Below are 19,910 nucleotides of genomic sequence, written 5' to 3' on the forward strand. Positions count from 1 at the left end.
CTTTGCACAACAGAGCAACTATGTGGCTGTCCCCCTACAGAGTTTGGCAACTTTCCCAGCTTGAGATGTGTGCTTGGAAATGCTGTGCACGTGTACATCTTGTATGATGTGTTTGCATTGAAAGATGACAGTTAGAGGACCCAAAACGTGTACTAGAGGAGTTTAAAATATATTTCAAAAACAACATAAATAATTCATTTAATTAATTAATAACAAGAAGAGTTTTCTCCTACACTGATAAATAATGCCTATTATTTCTTTTTTTTTTTTTTTTTATCAGTTTTCACTTTTTTAATTAGTCACTCTTGAAAGTGACGTTTGCTAGCTCTGAAAGTCCTAGACAAGGATTATAACGTACATTTTGCCATGACTGAGCCTGTTTTAGAGGTATTGCCATGTTTTTAGTTTTTTTAGCAATTTGCTTATGGTGAACACAGTGAGAAATGAGTTCTGGTTCTGGATGGAAGCCTTGTTGTTAAAAACCACATCTGAACCAGATATTCAGTATTGAATTCTTTTAAGTTAAAGATGTGTGTATTCGTTTGTGTCTATGTTGAGTTGTCTTTGTATGGCTGTGTTTAGATGATCTCCCTGTTTCAGCAAAATTGTCCAAAGTAGCCTTCTTATTCTTAAACCTTAATCTCTCCAATCTTCCATCATCGCTCAGTGTAAAGAAAAAGACAACATATCTCAAGTAAAAAAAGCAGCTTTTTCAAAGGTTTTCATTTACACAGTAAAAGTGCATTACAAGAGTAGGCAGCGCACAAGAGTTGGAGATTCAAACCCTGTATTCTTGGGAAATATCCTGGACACTGTTTTGCTCGATTGATCCCACTTTGCGCATATCTACAAACTATTTTGCGACCTCCCTGCAGTACCAGGGGGTCCAAAAACAATAGGCCTGCTTACCACTCCAACAATATATTACGAATGACAGCCTAATAATGACCTTCTCTGTATCGCTCGTTCACACATTAAATCAACAATACATATACAACTACGGATTCTACAAGCATGTCGTTCATATGCTATTTAAACGGTGAATGCTGATATATTTTACACATCATATGAAACGTAGACTACATGTATTACTGAGTTTATATCCGTACAGAGAACTTACCCACAGCAAGATTGTTTGCTACTGAGCAAAATGCAAACTGTGAGGGCGCCTTCGTCATGTGTTTCTTAAATTCATCACGTTTACTTTCAAAAGATCCTGAAGGTTTCCCAAAGTAATCCTTGTGTTTACTCTCAAAATGTCGCTTGAGTTTGGCGGGTTTCATAGCCTCGTTCGTCAACGACTCGTAGCACAATATATATATATATATATATATATATATATATATATATATATTCCCCCAACGGTGCGCCACCTGAAATTCAAGTTTCTTCACATTCCCTCCTCCGCTCTGTTTCGCTCCCACACACACTTTAATGTAGGTAGATCACATGGACCTGGTCATTTTAAAAGTAGTAGTGTGGGCACCTCTGCTCTAGTCTATACTAGTCATTTTTAAATAGTTTGAGAAACACTTATAATAACTTATAATATATTAATTAAAATGTGAGATTTTACCAATATACTCACGGACCACTAGCGGTCGCTCACGGACCACTCTTTGAGAGACTGCTCTAAGAGATGACTAAGGTAGCGTTGAAAGGCAAACAGTAGGCTTTATATTAAAACAAAGGCCCATTTGAAAAACATTCCTATTATCATCAGAAGCCTGATGTCCAAAACTGGGGCCACCTCCTGTCTCGAGCACAGCTTTAAGCTCAGACTTGTAGATTGATCTTATTCTGACTTTTTTTGGTTGGGGTAAAGATATGTGGCTGGAAGGGTTATAATATTGAGCTGCTTTATACCACAACCCTTTTTCCATTCTCAAAACTAAAGGAGATACTGTGAAGACATTTAAAATTGCAGCAGTTGCCTACAGCATACTGTTACACCAATTTTGTAGAGTTTTCACTGCAACCAGGTTAACTCGGAGAGAGAATTATCCCAATCTGATACTTATCAACCAATCAGTAAATTATAAGATGATGACATAACTTGCTGGCTCTTTAAACTCCATCAATATTTACTACCTGTCTGAAGGAAGAAACAATTGCATTTCATCTGCTGCCTATGTTATCAATACGGTTAATCATATCATGGGTAATAGCACTTTAATTGTTTGCAATTTCCTTTCCCCTGAATTGCTTTTGGGTTACACCACAGTATACCAGTTTTTTTACCTAGTCCTCTTGACATTATTCCTATAAAACTGTTAATGTAGGTAAGAGGGACTGTTGGCCCTAATCTGCACTCTTATCTGCAATAAAATTCACCCTCTTCTGGATGTGTATCAGCCATTCTACGGAAGGGACGCTGTCTTGATCCCACATAAGAAAAGGAAAGAAGTATCAGAGCGAGTTTAATAACAGCAATACTATTTCCTCTTCGGGTGCATGCATTCTGCACTGAGCTGCTATTGGTTCAGCTCAGTGCATTGTTCGTCACTACTTAGCACACACTCCTCTGTCAAAGGTTTGAAATGCTAATCATTTCTTGAACCTTTCGTTGAACATTTTCTCTGCTACTTTTGAAACATTTTTGACATACATGCAGAGGATGTTTAGCTGCCTAATACTGAAAGACTGGATGTCACATTATATTTGCTCCTTTACTACCATAGTGTGTCTGTGTACTTTTGAAGTTCAAACCTAAAACAACATAGTGTACAAAGACATTTGTTCAGTCATGTTTTTTTAGTTTATACATATTTTATTACTCAATTGTATTTCTTAGTAATATTGTGAACATTCTGCATGTTGTTTGGTCTGCACCTACAGCTTTCATTCTTTCTTTTTTGTTAGGATTTTTAAATGGCTGCACTGATGTTTCAGTCAGAGCTGATAAGATGTGATTTCTCAAGAGTTGTGTCTGAGTGTCAGAAACACAGTGATGCTGAACAGGATAGAGTTTAAGTTCCGAATCGATATTGCAGGCAGCAGTTATTGATTTATTGTGTGTGTGTGTGTGTGTGTGTGTGTGTCTCACTCTCTCTCTCTCTCTCTCTCTCTCTCTCTCTCTCTCTCTCTCTCTCTCTCTCTCTCTCTCTCTCTCTCTCTCACGCTCTCTCTCAGGCTCCACAATGTGGTAGCTAGAGGGAAGTGTTCTGCTTCGCCACATCATAGTCCTTTACACTCTGGACAGAGTGGAAAACAGAGTAACACTTTATTTATTTAGCACTATATACCCAGTATATGTGGTTCAGCTAACGGTTAACCAACCTTATCTCATTTCTTAATTTTTTATGGAGAGTTCCACTGAGGTTTTATCTCAGTATATGTATTACATATTCAGTTGTTTATTAAAGCACAGAAGATAAGATGATTGTATTTTTCCCACGGGCATCAATACAGTACCTGTGAACTGTTTTATTTATGACTGGAGACAGAGCTATTTGTGTAGCAGTAACATATTGCCCAGCTTAATTTTCAGAGCATGAATAATGAACGCTCACATTTATGTTGTTGAAAAATGAGGAGTGTTCCTATAATTCCTTATATTTCGGTTTAGTTTACTTTAGTATGGTAACTTGCACTGGATGACCTTTTGTGTAAAGTAATGGTTAATGATGAAATGCTAGCATACCTTACATGGGAGTTGCATATTACAATACAAGCCCCGGCTTCTCTCAAGCCTGACATTGGAAATTCAATCTGTAATAATCTGTAATAGTAAATCTGTAATAGTAAAATATCACTCTTCAGTCTCTTGGTTTTACCTAACTGAAGTGCAATATGTGATATTTAAAAAAAATGACATGCGCTTAACCTTCTCCCCTCCTTTGATCTTGTGTCTGCAGAAATGCATGAAATTCAATGTGGATGCTCCTATCTGGCTGTCGAAGCAGCAGATCTTGTGTACTCTCAACCAGAGCTTGAAGGATGTACTCAACTATGGCCTATTCCAGCCGGCCTACAACAGCAAGGCGGGCAAGTTTCTGGATGAGGAGAGACAGCTAAGGGAATACCCCTTCCCATCCATCGCTCCTGTACCTTACCTGGAGGTAGGTATGGATCATGTGTATGTATGAGGCTTTAAGAAGTGTTAGCAGCCACCACATCATGCATAATCTTTTTGTATGTACCTTATGATCTAACAAATAATTGGGGGAAGAATCACCGTATCACTGTGTAGTGCGTGAGTGTGTTTCAGATGTATTGTATTAATCCTTTTTGCAAACAAAGTTTGTAGCATTTGTTTATAGCAATGTAGTGGTACATAGAGCATATTATATGTGCAGTGCACCTGTGTTATCTGGGGCCCTGGGGGCATTTACCTGTCTTGCCCTGTTAGTAATCCAGCCTTGAAAAATAAAAGGAGACTGAACAGATATACAGATAATGTAGGTAAGAGTAAGTTTCCTTAAATCATGTCATATTAGTGTATAACCACAAGGTAAGGGTATGCAGTCCCCGCCTGTTGTAGTTTGTCAACCCTCTTATAAACTATTGTTATTAAAGAGTATCTGCTGTGGTCTTTTTAATGTTTAAATGTGTGTATGCTTCACAGGCACACACATGCAGTATGTTGGTGTGGGTATGTGCATCATTGTGCATGCAGTGAAGGTTTTTCCTGTCATGATGTGTCAGTCAAATCTAGCAGCAATAATGCCAGGCTCAATGGCAGTCTGTGACATTCTGTTGTCTGCAGGGGCTGTCATCTCTTGGAGATAATTGTTGTGCTTGTCCATCATGTTTTTTAATCTGAGAGAAACGCAGGCGTACAAAGATGTGTTGCTTTACAAACAGTGGTGTAAATATTCCAGTTGGTTTTCTGACTGGCCGTCTTTGTTTTCAGTAGTTTTATGATAAGAAATGAAGAGCATAATACAGATTTTCTTTTCACCTTGAGCCCCAGTTTAATGTCAACCCCTGATGCTTTTGGAGATATTGCTATTATTATTATTATTATTATTATTATTATTATTATTATTATTATTATTATTATTATTATTATTATTAACTACATTTATTAGTCATAATAGTCCCAGATTGCTTTGTAAATTGTACTTTATCTCTTTTATTACATACTTACATGTTTTCATTGGTGGTGCAGTTTTGGCGATATGAACAATGATGAAATGTTGCAGAGCCTTGATAGCCGAGTGGTTACAGTGTATGCCATTGTAGTTAGCCATGGCACTTGCTATACTAGACTATAACTGCAATGTCGCTGGGAACCTTTGTTGGATGTCATGCCAAACTCTCTCCCCCCATTTCATGTCTGCTTCTACCCTGTCAAACTGTACAATAAGGGCAAAAAAACCCATTATCTACTAATGTCTGTGCTTAAGGATCAATATCAGGAAAATACTGGTTTTAACTGGCATCTACCAGTGGGAAGTGGTATATGTCCGGAACATTAGTGACATGCCATTACAAGTGGCATAATAATATGCCAGTAGAACAGCATTGACATATGCCAATACCAATATATACCATTACAAATTAAACATTTAAACTGTGTAGCCTACATAAAGGAATTTACTTGTTTTATCTGTTTCATCTCTACCTTTAATTCTATGTTTGGATTTGCAAAGGTTAACAAGCTAGCTGAATAGGTTGGGCTCCAATCAGTTTGTGTGTGTGTGGGAGTGTCTGCTCCTACTCTGTCGGAAAACTGTGTGTCATTGATTGTTCAGCAGTTATTCCCTAAGGCCTGTGGTGTGTAGAGATGATTGACAGGTTTGGATTAGCAGCACAAAACCACTCTGCTGTTTCGTGGATTTGCCCTGTTGGTGAATACCACACATTGTAGAACAAACAGATGTGTGTACACACACGCACACGCACACACACACACACACACACACACACACACACACACACACACACACACACACCTATCTATTAAGAAAGCATCTTGCAAAACACCTGAATAATCTGGTTTTTGATCATTTGGGAAATGAAATGCAGCTTGCTTGTTGTAGAAAAAGAACACAAAGGGTCCAACTTTGAAATAATCCATTCTCAGTTTGCACTGCTCACATAGCTAACTACTAAGATCGATGTTGAAATGTTCAGCTCTACAATGTGTATTGTCACAATTTTGTTAGAATATTTGCCACATTATTTTTCCGACCTTCTCATTACCTCTCTAACTTCTTTCTTAACAATATGCGGTTGTTTACAGGCTTTGTATAAACAAATGAATGTCTGGTCAACCAAGTTCAATGTTGTTTTTCCTCCATTAGCTATTTGACATACTAAATTGATATTTCCAGTTGTAGAAACAATTTTAACTCAAAGGGGGGAAAAACACTTTCTCAATCAACTTGTCTTTTTTAATTTGTCAAACCTGTATCCAAAGTCCCTCCTGCTAATTTATTCAGTCGAAATTGGATACCTTTCTTTTATTGTTTTGCAATTTATATTTTATACTCAGACTTCAAGGAGCAGTTGATGGGTTTTCAAGCAAGATGTAATAAGTGTGAAAAGATAACAAGTAGGACAGATGAGAAAAGATGACAGTCATATACAGGGAGATATTTGGTCCCCTAATGTCATTGTGTAGTTATTAAATGAGTCAAAATGTATCTCTGCTCTTTCTCTCTCTCTCTCTCTCTCTCTCTCTCTCTCGCGCGCTCTCTCTCGCTCTCGCTCTCGCTCGCTCTCTCTCTCTCGCTCTCCGCTCTCTCTCTCTCTCTCTCGCTCGCTCTCTCTCTCTCTCTCTCTCTCTCTCTCTCTCTCTCTCTCTCTCTCTCTTTCTCTCTCTCTCTCAAAACATATTTGACATAGTTTTGTCTGTGAAGCTCATACTGTGTGACAAATTAAGAGTGACTTTGATAATTAACATTATTATTGTCAATTTGCGTGTATTGTTAAGCAGTTAAAACAAAAAGAAAGGGTATAACATGCTTAGCCTCTTATGTTTGTTCTTGTCGTGTTTCAGTTCCGCTATAAAAGACGTGTCTACACTCAGACTCACCTGGATGAAAAGCAGCTGTCTAAGCTCCACACCAAGGTAAGACCAAACAGCTGTTCACTCTGTCATCCTGACATCTGAAGAGCTGATGCTTTGTGCAGCCTTCTTAAGTGAGTGAATGACGTGATGCAGTACAAAGAACTTTGGTTAAAGCTTGGATAGCATGGAGGCCAAGTGGTTATAGCAAGTACAGGGTTGGCTCTGGTTCCGTTTTATGCTCTAATCTTTATAAGATGCTTGGAAAGAGGACCTCAGTAATAGTTTGAATATTTGTGTTTGTTGGTTCACTCATGTTTAATTGAAGTTATCTCTTTAGGCCATGCAGAGCCCTAAGATCTTTGCATGAGGACAATTTGTGTGTGACAATGTCTATTTTGTGCTCCTATAGCCGTTAAAATTAACAGGTGGAGATTAAAGTATTCATGGTTTCACTTATTTCCAGTCATTTGTATCACCCCAATCCGATTGTATCCGTCTCCAATTATTTGTAATTGCTTCTGTCAAAATACTCAGCAGGTAGCACTGTAATCTCCTTCCTTGTTAAACACATAATATCCTGTACCACTCAAACATACAAACTACAATGGTACACAACATGACATGTAATGCGGCACAGAGTGATTTTTCTTTCTATTGTTAAGCACCAACACACTTTGAAAATAAGGCAAACTAGACATTAAATCAAATTCTAAAGCAAAGTTCATGAGATTACATTTTTTAAAATTATGTTGACAGAGTCTGTATGGAATTTGATCTCACATCAGGTTGAGAATATGTGTAACAGACATTTGTGTACTATGATAGGCAGGTTTATAGACTGCAACAAAAAGGCAGTCCAAACTAGCAAACAGGACCAAAGAGGCAACGCTGGCACACGGTGGTCACAAACGTAGATACAGGGTTAGGGTTAGTGTGTGTGTGTGTGTGTGTGTGTGTGTGTGTGTGTGTGTGTGTGTGTGTGTGTGTGTGTGTGTGTGTGTGTGTGTGTGTGTGTGTGTGTGTGTGTGTGTGTGTGTGTGTGTGTGTGTGTGTGTGTGTGTGTGTGTGTGTGTGTGTGTGTGTGTGTGTGTGTGTGTGTGTGTGTGAGAATTAACAGTGTCAATTGAGTGTTTTTTGTGTTAGAGAGAACAATAGTGGGGAGCAGCTGCTGCTTACAGTACAAAATCGTGGAGCTGCTTTTTGGATCATTCATGCATCCTTAATTTATTTTAGCCTTGTGATTGTCAAAAGCCCATTTTCCAATTTCATCTGGACTTCACTGAGAAAATAACATTTTAGTTTTTCAGCTTATGCCGATTTTGTCAAACACTTTTGAACATGCTCCATCACATAATAATCTGATGAATAAAATACCACAAAGTACACCGCTATCAACCCTTATGTGTGACTAATGTTCTTAGATGTGCTTTTCTTGTACTGAAGCTAAGACTCATGCTTCTGAGAACAGTTTAGCTGCATATTACTTATTTAGCTTTGTAGTGAACTCCATATATATCCCATGAGAAGATTTGATCCTATCGTTAATCCTCACTATCATAGTTGAGGAACTAAAGTGCCTAGCAAACATTGGGTGGTTCAAGACTATTGAGTTGCACTTCCTAGTAACAAATTATCTTTTTTTTCTGTTTCTTTCCAAAGTTTTAGCAAAAGGGCCTCTGAAATTGTACATTATTACTGCATTGGTGTCTGCAACTTGTACAATTGTCACTTTAATATAAATTCAGCTGCTTTTTCGTCCATCGTATGTTTCTCAGTTGCTTTCAACTTAAAGAACAGACATACTGTACTTCAGAACAATCAGTCTATCCATGATATTGCATAATACTATTCTATATACAATAAATGAAAAGAGTGTGCAGGCATTGCTTTTGCTGAAAAATGGCGTACAGTAGAGCATTTTTCTGTCATGGTCCATTTCCTTGTGAAAGACTTTTCACCGTTGAACATTTGGAAAGTAGAGGCCAACATGTGGCCTGTTTTGGGAGTCCATAGCTGTGTCCTGGATATGCTTGTGATATGAAACTGATTTCTTAGAAATAGATGGAACTTTAAGTTCATTTACTTCTTTGTTCATCTACTGTTTCTTGTGAGTTGTGAGTTTTTCTTCGGTGTACTTATATTGAGACTCTAAGAGAGAACGAGGATGAGAAATAGTGAATGGGCAGGGAGATGCAGGAAAGCAGTGAAGTGAAGCATGAGTCATACTCTCAAATATTGTCTCTTGTCTAACCAGTCTGGTGTGAGGTACTGCCGTCTGCTGCTGTGCTACATACTTACCCAAGATCAGTTTCTGCCCAGATGCAATTTAGGTGGTAATTTAACACAATAAATCATCTATACAGAGAGCTTTTGTTATGATTGGCCGCTCTCACAGGCCGGTAGAAGTGGAACTGGTAAAATTCTCAAATGGAGAAAAGAGTGTGAATCTCCGAGCCACTAACACTATCTTACGGCATGAGTGGGTCGTGAAAAACCACTATTTTAGCAATGAGTGATCCAGAATAGCTGTGGTACTTGAGAGCAGGAGGTTAGTAATTTGGCTGCACATGCTCGAGAAGCAGCCATAGTCATTCTTTGTTTTCCTCTTTTACTAATCTGTCACAGAGACACCTGAACACAAAGACACTATTCATTATAGGAGATATTGTTGTAGTACATATTCATCCCGCAAGTACTTTGTATTTAACATATATGATAATAACATGTAATAGTCAATAATGTGTGATATTTAATATACTCAATCTCTTTTGTATTGACACAGAACACTGTACAGTGAAAAAGTAGGCCCCCAAGTTGACCTATAAAGGACAGATTTATGAGACCCTCAGCATATCGCGCAGGAGGGAAGGGGGTGATATGCGCTTGTAGACAGGGCATATGACCGACCTAGACGATACATGATAACCCAGTGAGCACCCCTCACACAGGCTAGATAAGCCTTATGTATGGAGATGTCATGTGGACACAGGTGTTAGATCAAGAGAGAATGGGAAAAACACAGTGCCTTGATTTAGTGTCAGGAGACTAAGAGGATGGGAAATGAATGACCTTTTAGCCTCAGTATCGTCATAGAGGTGTGGGCAGATGTACAAAAGTTCTTATTTTCATGTAAGAATAAACTTTATTTTATCTGACTTTGTTCTTCTCCAGTGAACTTCTTTTGAATCTGTTATAACTTTAAGACTAGAACTAGACCAGAAATGTAATAGCTTATTAGATTTAAAGTTTTCGAGGAAGAGGTCCAGACTTCACTTCCGGGCCGGAGAAAATACTTTTCCCCGACAATATCAGGTCAAATATCTGTTTTGTAGCATGTATCTATAACATACTGGTGTTTTTGACTGCTGTACTATGCTACAGCATCCACTGTTCCTCAGTGAAAGTAATGTAGAAGGAATGCAGCTTAGCTTATAATACTATTCATTTGCATGGTCATAACCAAATCGGAAATCATGTTGAAGTCAGAGCCAACTGCGATCTGACTCTACTATATATGCTTAATATAAGCAGATATATGAAAAGTTCCTCAATACAATTATTTAAAAACTTTAAGTTTAGGTATTTGTAGCAATAGTATTAGTCATACTCATGTACATGTTGAAGGTTTTTTTACAGGTCTCTGGCTAGGCCCTGGTAATAAAAACTAAATATTCTCTTGTGCTTGCATTAGTGAAGATGAGTTTTAAGCAAGTGATGTTACAAAGTAATGGAACATTGACGTTTGACCCCCCCCTCTCTTTTTTCTGAATGGCACATTTACTTTTGTTGCATAATGACTTCCTGGGGTAAAGAGGGAAATCCTGTTAAGGGTCACTCTTGCAGCCTTAGCAGTCACGATGTTCACTATTCATCCTGCAGCAAGCTGCCCTGTCAGGCAGAGGTCAGGCATTAGCCTACTTTGCTGGTATGGAGCTCATTAGCCGCAGGCTAAAGTTTGAAATGAGGTCATAATTGATAGGATTTTCCCATTCTATCTTTCTTTCCCTACATCCGACCCAACCAGACCTTCTCACCCCAAAACTGTCCTGGTTAACCACGCAGGGTGGCTGCATAGAATACACACACACACACAGTATACTTTCATGAAACAAATAGTGTGGGTGTTTGGTGTGGGAGGTTGGCCATGTGATAGACAGGGCTCTGGAATGGGTGGCTTTCTTGCAGTGTGAAAATAGTCTTCCAGTGTTTAGAAATGGTCCAATCCCTTTTTTTAGTCTTTTTTTTTTTTATCAGTCGTAACTTGATTTTACCCTTACACTTTCCCATAAACTTTGTCTTCACTTTATTACAATATCACATCTTTACTCTGTATATATTCACTCTAGCGATATGATGATGTCAGTATATTGAGGTGTCATTTTAAAACCAGGATACTATGTTGTTTTTACGGCTGCACGTCGAAGAGAAATATTCTAGCTGTATCACTCATCACCTTTTTACAGTGACATGTTTAGATCAAGATCCTCCACTTCTTCCTGTCTTACTTATGAGGGACAGAGCACTAATGCTTCAGCCTTTCCTAGGGATTGATCAGTGCAGATTTATGTGATCTTGTGAGGAACTCTTTATACGTGTTCTGGAGAACAGATCTCATGCGTGCGAAAGTTAATTGGACTATTCTACCTTTGCAGCCAGTAAAATATATATATAGACAGTAGGCATTAACGATCAGATGGTTGGATGAATAAAAAGGGAGAAAGATAGGTATGCTGTGTATATCATTATGAATGAAGCCCTGGACATCATGGCCATAGAGATGGCTAGGGAGGGGGTGGGTTGTAAGAAACTAAAGAGGCATACACAATACAGTAGTAGAGAGCATTTAGTAACGCACTATTTGGTAATGTGGTCACTGACTTCACAGAGCACACTGCCAGACTGAGGGCATTTTGATAGCTCTAATATCATAAACCAGTTGAGAGATTGCACACAATATCAAAATATAAAATGTGCTTACTCTTTTGGTAAACATGATTAGTCTCGTTCAATATGATTCACTAGCTAAACCAATGCTCACATCATGCCAGGTTTTTTGATAGTGTACATGTGTGGGAAAGCATAATTGACAAAAGGCTCCCCCATAAAACGTATTGCAGAGTAATGCTATTCCTCCTACACTGAGGCGTTGTATTGTTGTTGGTTGCTTATTGTATTTATGAATGACAATTCCTGCATTATTTTCAATTTACAATGAAACTACACAGAGAATGTAGCTCATTGTAGGTGTGATATTGTTCTGAGATGCCACCGAGGATTGTAAAGTGCCTAAACCCTCATATCAGTGCAGTGTTACTGCAACTGCAACCATCATGGAATTTGATGTGGGAATTTATGCATAATACACAAACAATGCACAAACACACACACTCACACTCACTCACACAGATGCATGGCACAGGATGAGTGGATATTTCCATTGGGGAATCCCTCATACACAAAGCTCCCATTATGGATAATCCCATTAAAGGAAGATGATGGACACAGACATGGAACTTGGGATTTTTCTAAATATTTCCCCAGTTGACAGGGGCTCAGCGGAAAAATGCTTGTGCTGGTTTTCTAATTTGAGATAACATGTGTGCGTCTGTGTTTTTGTGTTAGAGTGAACATGCGTCTAATAGTTTTAAAGCTCCCACTGTCATGTGACACTTGGTTTGGTCTGTAATAACAAACATTCCTCCAGCATCATACAGTCTTTTTTTGCCTATGTCCTGTTGTTTTCTATATTTCCTATTTCTAGGAATATCCTTATCTTTTCTCGCTTCTACACCCCACCCACTTTCTCTCTCGTTTTCTTTTTGTTTTCCCTCCCTCTATATTACGCTTTCTCTCCTCCCCTCTATTTTTCCTCCCTCTTCTCTGGGTCTCTCTCTACCCTCCCTCCCTCTGTTCTCTCCAGCATCCTGCAAAATCCCCCCTTACCATCTCTCCGTCTGTCTGTGCATGCACAGGAGTCAGTGTGTGTGTCTGTGCTTGACTGTTTGTGTGAGTGACCATGTGAGTGTGCATGTGCTACTTTGACAATACGAGAGGTAGTGAAGAAGAAGGGAAGAGATGAGGGGGAGGGGCACTGGATATGGCCATGTGGATGATGTTTTGGCATTGGCACTGTAGCTTACCTACGGGAGTGAGTGTGTGACGTGGAGTGTGTCCATGTGTGTGAGATGGGATCCGCTCTGGGCAGAAGACGAGCAGCCGAGAGAAGAGAAAGAAAAACTAAAGAAGCCAGGAAGGCCAGACTCAATAGTAAGGTACCCCAATTGCTCTCATCATCTCTTTAATTTAATTTAATCATTATCTCTGGTGAAAAGATGTCTTTTCCCTCCTCTGTCTCTCTGTGTTTCATACTTTCTACCTCTAATTAATTCCTGAACACTCCCCAACTCATCCCTGTCTGTGCTCTCTCTCTCTCTCTTTCTCTCTCTGGCTTTCGTTCTGTTGTTATGCTCTGCTGCATGTTGGCTGTGTGAAGAGCTGGTGCAGTCTTGTCTGAAACATTGACAGAATGCTAATGCTTCTCTTTGCACTGGTTCTGTTACCAACCATAGGTGTGTGTGTGTGTGTGTGTGTGTGTGTGTGTGTGTGTGTGTGTGTGTGTGTGTTTGTGTTTGTGTTTGAGTGTGTGTGTTCCTGATATGTCAGAGGAAGTATGGCTGTCTGTGTCGAGCTGTGGCCAGTGTGAGTGGCTGTGTATTGCTTTTGGATCTCAGAATAAGTAAGGCAAATATATGCGTGTTTCTGTGCGTGTGTATGTGGTAGACATTCCTGGATTAAATGTGTTGTGTGCATGCACATGACACTGCGTGTGCCCGTGGGTCTCTCTTGGACAAAACTTGCATTTAGTTTTTTTCTTTCTGTTATTATAATGCTCCGCTTGTGTCACATTGCTGTCATAACCTGCTATTGATGGTCTCTGATGGAGACGGCCTCACAGTGTGTCTGTGTCGGATGACAGACAAAGCTGCAAAGAGCTGAAAAGACGGCATAATAGCTGTGGTACATTGGGTAAAGTTGTTAAGCTAATACAGTATTTTCTGTGAACCTCCACTGAGAGTCCCAGAGCTGTCAGTTTCAGTCAGTGAGAGCTCAGCAGGTGGCAGCTGTCAACAGGATGCCTTGCGGGCAGCTTGACCTGAGCTACTGCACAAATGGGCAGCCTGACCTACTCTACAACATATCCAACACAAAAATGTCTTCCATAAGTCTATTTGGTCAATTATTCGTTCAGTAGAATCTATGGGGTATAAAAACCCATCATTACAGTTTTTCACCATGTCCTTTCTGTTGTTTTGTAACTTTGTTCTTCATATCTTTACACATCCAGCTAGTGTAGGTAACAGCCATGAGAACTACACACTGCACCAAAGTGTGATTTGTGTTCTTTTGCTTTTCCCCTGGCATGTAGAGTGACAGTCTTATTTAGCATTACAGATTCATAATTACTCTCCATACACTACTAGGCTACTACTCCCACCCGAATGTGTTTGTGTCTTCTGTGTGCTACTTCTTCCCTAACACGTGTGCAAGTTCTTGTGTGAGAAATTGTAACTTTATACTCTACTAATGTCTTTTACTTTCATCGCCACAAGAGTATCTCACCTCCCCTCTTACAGTAGGGTGTGGATATGTGTGTAAGAGAGCGAGAGAGGCAGTGATTATACAGATTTAAAAGAAGGAATTGATTATGTTGTGTCCAGCATGCTCTGAAACCAGGCCATGTAGAACCGATAGCCGCAGGTTCTTCATAACACACCAGGAAGCTTTATTTGGGTCTCTGCTTGCAGTTACTGCTAATGTTCATTTTTCTTGGCTCTGATCAGTCTTATGTCACGTGCAATAGAGGATAGGGAGACATGTGTTGTTCATAGCACTTTACCACTTTACATTTTGAACCAGAATGTGTCATCGCACTCACACAGTTTGGTGATGTATCCAGTCTAAAACCTTCACTAAGATCTGCATTGACATGTGAACATGGGTGACATCCACAAATTACCAGCTGATGTCAGATTATTTAAATAAGAATGCATGAATACTTTGATAGAGAAATGTATTCCTCCAGTCTTAGAAGAACCATTGTTCACCATGTGACAATGGGCAACAAAACAAGGAGAAGGTGGTTAAATCCTACAATTTCCCATTTGGTCTTCCACCAGTCAGTCTCTGACATCTGCCGTATAAAGGATGCAATCAACTCCACATTCTCAACTCCGTGCATGATGGCTCATACTCTACAGACATTTCTGTGGTGGATGACACCACAGCTGCATGCCTCCACTGTTAGAATACATTTTTTTTTCTTATTTCTTCCTGCTTGCAGATAATGTAAACCCATCCAGAAGCTATTTCTCTGGCACAAAGTTCCACATACTTTCTCCTTTTTTTTGTTTTGTGTGTGCGTCTGAAATGTGGCACACCACTGATCACCACTGATGTTTTTGACAAAAAGTGAAGCGACCATGCGTTTTGCATCCATCCATTTAACTGAGCTGGAACTGGACTTGCAGTTTGGTCTTGATGATGTTTCACTTCATTGCACAAGTTAATTTCACAATAAAGAAATAACACATTGTATAGTTCTTGCTCCATACAGTATAACATCCAACTAACAGGATACTCCATTATTCTAGGTCAGACAGTATGAATAGATGGCTGTAGAAAATGATGCCAGAGGCATAAAGTACAATGGCGTTTTAATAATCATCTGGCTGAATATATACACTACCCACAAACCCCCTGTGTCAGCCTGGAGCGGACTGCCCTCTTCTTTGTAGCCTGTAGGCCTGTTTGTAGCCAAGGTTCAAATGTAGGGGAGGATAATGTTTGGTATAATTTCAGCTGTATTTTGACACAAGTTTTACTTGGCGGAGCTCCAGTTGGTCTGTTCACCTTTAGTCTGTTTAGTTGTGGTTCATCCTCTGGCTCGCCCTACCGCCTGCCTGCCTGCCTGCCTGCCTCGGTTGTGGTGTCAGTTTGTGTGTCGGTCTAAAAGCACATGACTGGACCTGATTCAGCTCTTTCTTTCTCTGGACCCTTTGATTCTGATGACAGCATGCATTCCCCCTGCTACAAACATACATAGTCATACAAACAACAATAGAGCTCTATTGTCATATTTCATGTGATATCATTTATTGACTGTAACTTAGACTGCACACTGACATTACTCAACTCAAATCTATGTTTTGAATATCAAACAACCCTTGTAGAAACTGTGACTAACTCTTGTCATGAATTTAATTCATGGTTGCCACCATGTTTGATAATGTTTAATGATATCCAATATTATATTTATTCTCAAACCACTTCTGTAGCATAATCAACTTCCAATCTCCTTTATCTGTCTGTATGCTCAGCATGTTCCAAACAGTCATATCTTTACCAGAGTCTGGTTAGATTAACTTCTTCCATCTCAGTCGCCACACACAGCGTTGTCTACCTTACAGGTGCACCCGATGATTTGCAGATGTCATAGTTTATGCCACCTGGTCTTAATTATAGTCCATTTTAACTTCCATGATCTCAGGCCACATAATGAGCTTACTGCACATATGGGGCTCTATTTCCATGAAGCCTGCAGCTCGTCGCAGATTGCAATCAAGTGTGCCCTGCTCAGTGCATTAGGGATGTGCCACGCAAACACCTGTGGAGCACTTGGCTCCAATGTAGGATCAGAAAGAATGTATTATCATATACTGTATTATAGGTGGCTGGGTTAGAGGCTGTGACAATCAAAGACAATCGCATTTGCTTCTTCCATCCCCTTTAAACACACACTTTGGCTTAACTCGTTAAAAATAAGATGGTGTGCGTAGCTGTTGCCCGGTTACCCTGTGTTTTTGGATGGAAACACGAGGAGAGGACTTGCAGGAACAAACGGCCCAGAGGGAGTTATTAGCACAGAGAGAAGTTTTAATTGATCTGCGTTTTTTCATGGAACAGTGTGCCTGTTTAGTTTAGTAGAATTGCAGAATAATTAATCAAACTGACAATTTCGATGTGCAAATAAGCACTTTGGTTACTGCGGTTATTTTCTTATTATTACACAAACTTAAACCAGCGGATCTGCCCTGTGCAATTACGACTTGTGAGTGCAGAACACCCTATAAAATAGAGCCCATAGACTTTGAGTGGAGTACCACTGTAACCACATCCATGAATAGCCTTTCATAGAAATGGTCCCTGTGTGTGTTTCTTCGTGTCATTAACACAGATCTGCACATTTACATTTGTGTGTTGCTGTATGCCACTGCCTTTTTTTTTTTTTGCATTAATGGTTGGCAAGTAAGCTAGAGCTCAATTGTACTGATGGAAGGGACAATGCTGGACAAAGCCATGCTTGCCAGTGTGGCCAGGAGGGTGGGTGGAATTGGTTAAGCGTATAGCAGAATGTGTTTGGGGGTCCACATACAATAAGCCTGTGCTCTGCATGTTTGTGAGTCTGTTGATGAGTGGAAAAGAGGCCGTGGCTTTGCACTGCTTTGTTCCAGCCTCTAGCCAACCCTATCAGAGCTAGCTCATACTGTCTCGCCTGCCCAAACTGTATTTCACCAAGAGGAATACTAGAAATTATACAGAGCTAAAACATATCATTCCAGTGCTTCGGAAAAGGATTACTCAGGAGGCACCATGCTGCTACGTTCAGACAGAACTTCCAGGAGCCGGGCAACAGAGGTTAGACTCAACACACATCTGCTAAAATGACTCATGAGATCAAGAGTAAATGCAGGTTACCACTGTCACAGTATGACTATGCCTTCTGACACTGTTCTTATCAATAGAAAAGGGAGATTTGTAGTAGTGTGAGTGGTGATGCAATTTGCTAGCGTTACATTTTCTAGACTTCCTATTCAAAATCTGTTGCTAGGCATTTACTTTAAGATCACATGTTGAACTGGTTGGATGGGTGTTTGAACTCCATTTGACTACCACTGTCAATTTTCTTTTTTTAATTTTGGCTTTAGAAATGACACAAATTTGACCTAAAAAGGAAGTAAATGATCACATTTACTGAATACTGCTTCCATATTTTCCATGTTAGAGGGATTGCATCCGATACATTTTTCTGTCGTATAGTTTCTCATTTCATATTGTTTAAAAACAGAGAGAGCCTACGTATTTGGGTAACCATAGTGGTATGTGCATGCTGTGTCAGCAGATGGCATGGCTCCAGGTAAAGGCTGGCTTTAGGCTTGAATGCAGAGAGGCATTTTTGTTTCTCTCTCTTTGTTTCTTATTCTTTTTGTCCTTTATCTGCTTTCTATTACCCTTTAAAAACATCAATAAAAAGGTCAGGAGCCCCCTACATAAACAAGACTGAAAGCAACAATTCACAGTTAAAGGACTGAGATGCTGAAACAACAAGCGACGCGGTGGGAGCAAGTTATTTAGAACATAACATAACATTATGATAGGTGCTGTGTCTTGTGTACATGTTAGGCTTTTTTCTAAATCTTCACTCGAAAGGTGTGAAATTGAATTGCATGTTGCACAAAAACATTTACAATCAAGGATGTATCAGTGATGTTGCTATAGTAACAGCACCCCCCATCACTGTCTTTGAGTGTGTGGGATTTTTTTTGTTTTTACAGCATGCATCATAAATTAATGTTGTGTTTAGTGTAATAAATTGTGTGTGTGTGTGTGTGTGTGTGTGTGTGTGTGTGTGTGTGTGTGTGTGTGTGTGTCTGTGTGTGTGTCTGTGTGTGTGTATAAAGGTTGAAGATTCCCTCACAGAAAATCCTATTTCTTGGGATCAAGTCTAAACTCTGTCATACAGTATATTGTAGCTGAGAGCATTACACTTTAATCCGGTTAGGTATGGATATTGGAGATTAGGCTCTCACTCTCTCAGACAAACATACTCTAGGCTGAAGTCTAAACAGTCAGAGGCATAAGTACTTATAGACACACGCACACACACACACACACACACACACACACACACACACACACACACACACACACACACACACACACACATACACACATATCAATAAGACACAGAAACACCAATCTGTTCTAACAAGCGTGAAGCAGCACGTACACAGCAGCTCTGTTTCTCTTTGGGGAGTTTAAACACCCACATTAAACTAAGAAGGTTAATTAATATGTTGTTTTATTGGACAGATTTACTAAATCCACCAGTAAGATATAGTGTGTGTGTGTGTGCAGCAGTAGTAGTAGTCAGCTTGGATTTACATTTTCAATAGTGATTTGGATTCACTGCCAAAAACAGTTCAAACCACTTCTGCACCCTATTGTTGCCCATCCTGATGCTCAGTATGTCATTCATCAGCTATTATTGTAGCAAATATGGCTAAGTACTAGTACTAAGTATTAGTTTGTTGCTAGCCCAGTTAGCTGCATTGATTTGTCCCTTAAGATGGTTTCATTCAGGTTTCCGAGCCATCTTTAAGCCCTAAAGTGTTGTATAATCATAACAGGTTTCTGGTGGAGTCGTGTCAACCTCCCAAATCCCACAAGAACACATCTCCAAAGCTGTTTCAAATTAACGTTTTTGCTACATACACTTAACACAGTGCATCTGGTCACTGTGCGTAAATGTAGTTCAAAAAAGTGAACTATGCATCGCTAGGGCAGTTAATATGCTAACAGCATGGCTTCCTTTTTAAATTGCGTTCCCCCTTTTCTGGATGGAAAACATATTTACTGTAGAAATTCGAATGACAAATTGAAAGAGCCTGAGCTGAGCAGCTGCCCAAGTGTTTGCTGAGATGTGCAAAATGGAGAGATTAAACATTGCAGTCCATTATTTGATGTGTTCAAGAGTAAGAAAATATTGCCAGAGACTTTTATACCAGAAGTAAGTAGTATGTGTCTGCTTTTGTTTACTGTTAGTATGGGTACAAAATGTGTTCTTAATTTAAATATTGCCCACTTGTGTATTCAATGGACCTTTGTTGTA

The 19,910-nt window shown here is 39.5% G+C and overlaps 1 protein-coding gene across 2 annotated transcripts in view; it reads left to right on the forward strand.

The window, feature by feature from the left end:
• The window catches only part of shank3a (SH3 and multiple ankyrin repeat domains 3a), a 133,530-nt gene that overhangs the window by 18,987 nt on the left and 94,633 nt on the right, over nucleotides 1-19,910 (forward strand). For both annotated transcript variants that reach the window (XM_029432994.1, XM_029432997.1), the window contains exons 2-3: nucleotides 3,858-4,061; nucleotides 6,950-7,021. In XM_029432994.1, coding sequence (XP_029288854.1) covers nucleotides 3,858-4,061; nucleotides 6,950-7,021 — 276 coding nt within the window. The remainder of the gene's footprint in view (nucleotides 1-3,857; nucleotides 4,062-6,949; nucleotides 7,022-19,910) is intronic.

Source organism: Cottoperca gobio, chromosome 6 (genome assembly GCF_900634415.1).
Source record: "Cottoperca gobio chromosome 6, fCotGob3.1, whole genome shotgun sequence".
In the NCBI taxonomy this organism is placed as follows: Eukaryota; Metazoa; Chordata; class Actinopteri; order Perciformes; family Bovichtidae; genus Cottoperca; species Cottoperca gobio.